The 7,777-nt window shown below is 42.1% G+C and overlaps 1 protein-coding gene across 1 annotated transcript in view; it reads right to left on the reverse strand.

Moving 5' to 3' along the window:
- Positions 1–6,485, reverse strand: part of GPR125 (G protein-coupled receptor 125) — a 117,566-nt gene extending 111,081 nt beyond the window's left edge. Inside the window, exon 1 of the mRNA XM_010839938.1 lies at positions 6,418–6,485. Coding sequence (XP_010838240.1) covers positions 6,418–6,485 — 68 coding nt within the window. The remainder of the gene's footprint in view (positions 1–6,417) is intronic.
- Positions 6,486–7,777: the final 1,292 nt, after the last annotated feature.

A 7,777-nucleotide genomic window follows, 5' to 3' on the forward strand; every position in this document is an offset into this window, starting at 1 on the left:
TTTTTGGGGGGGGGGGGTCTCCAAAATCACTGCAGATGGTGACTGCAGCCATGAAATTAAAAGACACTTACTCCTTGGAAGGAAAGTTATGACCAACCTAGACAGCATATTGAAAAGCAGAGACATTACTTTGCCAACACAGGTCAGTCTAGTCAAAGCTATGTTCTTTCCAGTAGTCATGTATGGATGTGAGAGTTGGACTATAAAAGAAAGCTGAGTGTCAAAGAATTGATGCTTTTGAACTGTGGTGTTGCAGAAGACTCTTGAGAGTCCCTTGGACTGCAAGGAGATCCAACCAGTCCATCCCAAAGGAAATCAGTCCTGAACATTCATTGGAGGACTGATGTTGAAGCTGCTGCTGCTACTGCTAAGTCGCTTCAGTCGTGTCCAACTCTGTGCGACCCCATAGATGGCAACCCACTAGGCTCCTCTGTCCCTGGGATTCTCCAGGCAAGAATACTGGAGTGTGTTGCCATTTCCTTCTCCAATGCATGAAAGTGAAAAGTGAAAGTGAAGTCGCTCAGTCGTGCCCAACTCTTAGCAATCCCATGGACTGCAGCCTACCAGGCTTCTCCGTCCATGGGATTTTCCAGGCAAGAGTACTGGAGTGGGTTGCCATTGCCTTCTCTGATGTTGAAGCTGAAACTCCAATACTCTGGCCACCTGATGCGAAGAACTGACTCATTTGAAAAGACCCTGATGCTGGTAAAGATTTAAGGTGTGAGGAGAAGGGAAAGAGAGAGGATGAGATGATTGGATGGCATCACCGACTCAATGGACATGAGTTTGAATAAACTCCAGGAGTTGGTGATGGACAGGGAGGCCTGGCATGCTGCAGTCCATGGGGTCACAAAGAGTCAGACACGACTGAGTGACTGAACTGAATTGATTGTTTCCAAAATGCCTAAAAATGAAAAACTGCTTATTAAATAACACTTCATTTTATTTAGGAACACATTAGCTCAATGAGAAAAGCCTATTTTTCAAGGTGTCTTTAACATCATAAAGAACACTGGACACTTAATATTTATGAATACAATAAAAGCATGCTTATTTGGCATTTTAATCAAATAGAGGGCTTTCTCCTGGGAACAGAATGAGTTTCTTCTAGGATTTTGAGCCTGATTTTTAAGCTGAAATTCACAATGAACCTACTACGCATTAATTGAGTGTATTTGCGCATCTATTGTGTGCTGGGAGTTACATTAAAGGACACAATAATTGGTCTCAAGGGCTAATACAATACATGAATCTTGGTATAAAGTGCTACAAGAGGACTGTATGATTCAAAGAAAATACAGAGTTTAAATGTTGCAGAAATGCAAATGAATAAGGGAAACATTTCTGAACTTTGTTGTTAAATGAGGAAGAATTCCAAGTGCAGACAGGAAGGGGAAAATCCTTTTAAACAGAGATAAACTCTCTGTATTATTTTCTTTTGCTGCATAACGAATTACCACAAACTTAATGCTTTAAAACAATACCTATTACTTAGCACATAGCTCTGCAGGTCAGAAGCCCAGCCCAGAGTATGTGGGTTTTCTGCTCAGGGTGGGAAGTGGCTGCACAGCACCTGGGTACCAATAGAGGGGATGCTCCTAAGTTAATGAATGGAGTGGAGGGAAGGAAGGAAATGAGTGCACATATCACCTGTGAAATATTCTTGCTAGAGTCATGCTTCAATCTGAACAGGAAAAAAAAAAAGTGATACCTTGTAATTTCCACTTCCCATTGTGAATTTGTGTTCCCTTCCTGTGAAGGTGTGCAAACGTCTTTTGATCATTCTAAGACACTGGTTGTTAAGTGTGAACTCTCAAGTTAGACTGCCTCAGCTCACAGCCTGGCTCCACCTCTTACTGCCCGGGTGACCTAGGGAAAATTAATGAGCTATGCCTCCGTTGCTCAGGCACAGAAGAGGGATCATAATAATAATGACCTCATGAGGGAATTATGAGAATCAACTAATACAACACAACCCTTAAAAACCCTTACGACAGGATCTGGCACACTCAACAAACATTACTGATTATTACTGGCCCATATTTCGAATGGATTATCTGTGTCTTCTCACTAATTACGATCTTCCAAAAATTCTTAGGCAGCTGGCCCAAATGCTGGGTGCCAGTCTCTGTTAGAAGATACTTAGAGTTCGGAAACTATTACCAAGGAGTGAAATCATTACTTCTGACAAGCTAAGTGCTCACTGCTAAGCAAAGAATTGTCTAATTCTTTCAGTAAGTAATCTCCTGGGACTTCCCTGGAAGTTCAATGGTTAAGAATCTGCACTTTCACTACAGGGGGCATGGGTTTGATCCCTGGAGCAGGGGGTGTCCCTTGTGGCTCAGATGGTAAAGAATACGCCAGCAATGCAGGAGACCTGCGTACAATCCCTCGGTTGGAAGATCCCAGGTGAAGGGAATATCCACCCACTCCAGTATTCTTGCCTGGAAAATCCCCATGGACAGAGGAGCCTGGCAGGCTACCATCCATGGTGTCGCAAAGAACTGGATACCACCAAGCGACTAAGACTTTCATACTTTGGGGAACAAAGATCCCACATGCCTCAAAAAAAAAAAAGAAATCTCCTGAGACTTTTGTAAAATTCAGAGACACTCTTTCCATGTAGCTGTTGAAACTGTTATCAAACAGGAAAGAACCTGGGTATGTACAAAAACCCATATGATTCCAAGATTATAAAACCAAACAATCCAGTAATTAACAGAGTTTTGGGGTTCCAGGGCCATTGGCAAATAAGGGCATGTGTGCCACCACCTCCCCATCCTGTGCCAGAGCAGACATCTGAACTGGCACTTTCCTGATAAGCTCAGGCCACACTCCTAACGGCTGCTCCCAATTCACAGATGTTGTCATTCAAGGAATCTATTTACCATAGTGGTTCTACAACAGAAACTCTATCACAGCAATTATGACCTCAATGTACTTTTTATAACTGGTGGAGGCATCGTGACCAGGCACTGACCTGCCCACTGAAGGTGAACTGTGTATAGAGAGTCAACAGGGAAGTGCTGTGAAGTAGAATCAGTCAGAACACTGGCATCAGAGGATGCATAACAAACGTGTGGCAATTGGGCAAAGCAGTAAGGGGGTGGGGGGCACGCCGGCAAGAAAAACAATCACGTGATATAAAATCTGCAGCATATCCATACAGTCTGGAAATAAAGGGGAAAATATCCATGTGTCTGTGTATGCATAAAGTCAAAAAAAGCTCATTTTCACGTTGCTTTAACAAAGTATGCTTCTGAACTTTATGGACACTTTGTACATTCCTGTGATACTCAGGAACTCAGATAAGCAGACTGGTAGACTACCTGGGCTGGGACTTAATAATCTGTATTTATTTAACAGAGGAAAAGAATGATGATCTGCAAAAAGATAGCCAGAGTTCAGTGGATTCAGATCTAACTGAGGGACAAAACAAAACCAGCTAACAGGATGAAAGCACAAAGTTCCATGTTGGTTTAGCCCTAGGGAACAAGGGCAGGTCTCAGCCCGCAACTGATGGGCAATCAGCCTAAGAGTGGTGAGAAAAGGCATGCGGCCAGATACTAAGGACTGCACAGCCCCAACATCTGCCAAGAAAACAGCCCTGCTATTATAATGCAACAAACCCCTTCTAATACACAATTTGAGCTTCATCAAATATGCATATGAACTCTGAGGATTTTTAAAAATATCTCAGTAATCTTGAATTTCAGCAGTTAAAGAGACTTAAAGATAACCTAGTTCAAAATCTTATTTTACTCTTCAGGAAAGCGATAGCCAGAAAAATTATGATGTGTAAAGGGTCACATTCTACTCAGTGCCCCTGAACACTTTGAGTCTTGTTGCTAATTCCTCTGTATCCTGCTTTCTGGGCATTTTTGTCAAACATGGAATAGGCACGCCAGCTCCCTGCTTACTCAGGCACAACTCTGACAGGTAGATGTGAGTGCTCCCTGAGAAGACTGTGTGTGATGGATTCATGTCCCATGGAGACCTATCAAACATGCAACTACCCCCTATGATGTCATTATTGCTTTCATCTTAACAGAGCAGTAACGCCTGAGGTAGGTCATTTATGACTCGAAGATATCACTCTAGGATAAAATATTTGATCTCAGGAACACAGGTAAGAGGACTAAGTATGACGCTCTGATCGTTCCCATAACCACTTGCTGATAGCAAAACAAGACACTACGTTTGCCCTTGATTTACTAGGACACAGTAAGTACTGAAGGAGAAGTCTCAATTATTCCATTTTCCCATGTCAGCCAACTCTAAAGAAATGGTTCAGGTAAAGAAGTTCCCCATCTCTTTTGTTCTGCAAAGGCTTACCCTCAACCCCTACTGCCATCATGAGCATTTAGCTTCTCAGTGACTTTTATGAACAGAACAATAGTGAGAATTACAAGCTTAAAGGCCACATTCCAGGGCCAGAGCGTACACAGCATGTAACCTGAGAGATCAATTTACCTGTCCACGCTCAGATGGCACAACTGAAAAATGGGGACAATGCCAAGCTTAGGAAGTTATTTTAACAACTAAGATGTGTATGTGGAGCATGTGGCACTGTACCCAGCACATGATAAATATCGCAATTAGAACCTGAGTTACTAGGACACAGTAAGTATTTAAAGTCTCAGTTATTCTATTTCCCCATCAGTCAGCCAGCTCTAAAGAAATCATGGAGTGCTGCAGTCCATGGGGTCTCAAAGAGTTGGACACGACTGAGCAACTCAACTGAACTGAACTCAAAATCAGTTAAGGGCACTTATACCCAACTGAGCCTTGAAAAACATGGCGGTTAGGGCACCTACCCTCCACTCAGTGGAAAATCCAACTTAGAGTCAGCTCTCAGTATACATGGTTCCCCCACATCTATGAATTCAACCCACCTCAGATCATGTCGTTCTATTGTTGTTGTTCAGTCACTCAGTTGTATCCAACGCTCTGCAACCCATGGACCGCAGCACACCAGGCTTCCCTGTTCTTCAGTATTTCCTGGGGTTTGCTAAAACTCATGTCCATTGGGTCAGTGATGCCATCCAACCATCTCATCCTCTGTCACCCATTCTCATGCCCTCAATCTTTCCAAGCACCAGGGTCTTTTCCAATGAGCTGGCTCTGTGCATCAGGTGGTCAAAGTATTGGAGCTTCAGCATCAGTCCTTCCAATGAATATTCAAGGTTGATTTCCTTTAGGATTGATCAGTTCAATTTCCTTCCTGTCCAAGGGACTCCCAAGAGTCTTCTCCAGCACTACAATTCGAAAGCATCAATTCTTTGGAGCTCAGCCTTCTTTATGGTCCAATTCTCACATCCATACATGACTACTGGAAAAACCATACCTTTGACTAGATGAAACTTCATTGGCAAAGTGATGTCTCTGCTTTCTAATACACTGTCTAGGTTTGTCATAGCTTTTCTCCCAAGGAGCAAGCGTCTTTTAATTTCATGGCTGTAGTCACTGTCCACAGTGGTTTTGGAGCCCAGAAAAATAAAATGTCACTGCTTCCACTTTTTCCCCATCTATCTGCCATGAAGTGATGGGACCAGATGGCATGATTTTAGTTTTTTGAATGTTGAATGCTATGTTGTACTATAGTACTTACTGAAAAACTTCCACTCATAAATGTAACCACGAAGTTCAAATTTTTGTTGTTCAAGGGTCAACTATGTAAAGTTCTGGAGGCCAAGGAGTTCTACAGAGTTCTACACCTTAGTTGTGCTATTCATGGTAGTTTAAGGCAATTATCAAGCTGGTTTTGGGAGAAAGTTGAACCAGCATTAAAACAAAAGTTTTTAACCACCTACATTAGCTAACTCAATCATGGATTCTTTACAGTTACATCAGAAGTAGAAACAGCAGGTTTAACAGAAAGCTAAGAGGTTTTCTGAAATCCTATTTTTCCTAAAACAAGAAGGTTCTTCACATTGGCTTTACTATCAGCCTCCCAACAGAAAAATAAACAGCTTCTTTCCATTTATAAGCTGTCACCATCTACTCTAAGATGGTGTAAGACTTAGTGAAAGTTAAGACTTAGTGTAGGAGGTCTCCAAAATCCCCCCTCATCTGTGCTCCATGCGGTGAAAACAAAACATCTGCAATTTTTAAAGTTCTATAAAACACTAAAAGGAAAAACAATGGAAACACTAACAAAGCTTAAAAAGGGAAAGTCTGACAAAGTCCTTACATCATGGCCCCAGTCTGTGGTTGCTAAGCTGTTCTAGTTAAGCTGATGGACAAGTTTTTCAACTTTATCCCTGGGGGAAGAACTCCAAGACAGTTCCCTTCCCGCCCCTAGTAAGGATCCCTGAAAAAAATCAAGCCAAGGCAGACAGTTAACTAGGTTTCTCTAAGTAGGCAATAATCTCAAGTAGACAATCTCTGTTTATGGTGGTTCAGGGTGGACAATACGCATTCCGTAGGGCTTTGCCTTCAAAAAAAACACCATCCCCTAAGGAGGTACTGCCGCCTGTGGTCATCTTGGCAGGAAACCATACAGCCAAGCTAGCCACTTCCTCATAGGAGCTGCTGAGCCCAAACCATGTCAAACTGCTGAAGTTTAATCATTAAATGAGCATGGTAACAGAGGTGGTGACCAGGAGAAGACTACACATGATGGAGGAATGAAAAGAGCTCTGAGTTTAGCTGCTTTCAGGCAAGGCACAGTGCAGAAACGAGACAATGGACTGAAACCGAAATAAGGTAAGGAAATGCCAGGGTGAATTCATGTTGCTTTTTAAGAAGCTTAACTGTGAAATAAGAAGAGTACCTACATAGTGCTGCGGTAAGGGTGGTATGAGGGAGGCGAGATTTTTGTTGTTTTTGTTTTAACAGAGGCTATGTATGCCAAGGAGAAACATCACAAACAAGGAGAGAAGCTTAAAACAGAAAAGGTAAGTGACAGTCTCTCCAAAAGTAGAAGGGAAGCAGATCAAGAAAAGGGGAGGAAAAAAAAAAACCAAAGTAATATGGGTAAGAGAGAAAGGCTTTTCATTATCAAATACAGAGTGGGAGTTTAAGCCTCGACCTTGTAGGTTGGGTATTCCGCTTTGAAGACTCTCAAGCTTATCAGTGATGGAGTCATCATCCTGTGTTAAAAATAATGCAAGATTCTTCTTCTAGTTCTACTTTAGGAAAAAAAGAAAAACAATGGGGAACATGGGCCTTATTTATACAAAGACTTACTAAGTGTTTATGTGATAGACACTGAGGATACAGAGGTAAATATCACCATCAAGAGTTTACAATCTGGTGCAGCCACTATGAAAACACTATGGAGGTTCCTCAAAAATAAAAAACAGAACCACATGATCCAGAAATGTCACAGCTGGGTATACATCTGAAGAAAACAAAGATGCTAATTTTAAAAAATATATGCACCCAACGTTCGTAGAGGTATTATTTACAATTGCCAAGATAGAGAGGCAACCTACGTGTTCAACGACAGTTGACCAGATAAAGAAGATGTGGTACATATATAAAAGAACATTACTAGGCCACAAAATAGAAGGAAACTCAACAAAGTTGACGGACTTAGGGATTATCATGCTAAGACAAATAAGTCAGACACAGAAAGACAAACACTCTATGTTATCACTCATTGTTGCTCGGTCACTAAGTCAAGTCTCACTCTATGAGACCCCATGGACTGCAGCACGCCAGGCTTCCCTGTCCTTCACCATCTCCTGGAGTTTGCTCAAACTCATGTCCATTGGGTCGGTGATGCCATCCAACCATCTCTTCCTCTGTCGTCCCCTTCTCTTCCTGCCCT

This window comes from Bison bison, unplaced genomic scaffold, assembly GCF_000754665.1.
Source record: "Bison bison bison isolate TAMUID 2011002044 unplaced genomic scaffold, Bison_UMD1.0 scf7180017864136, whole genome shotgun sequence".
Lineage (NCBI taxonomy): Eukaryota > Metazoa > Chordata > Mammalia > Artiodactyla > Bovidae > Bison > Bison bison.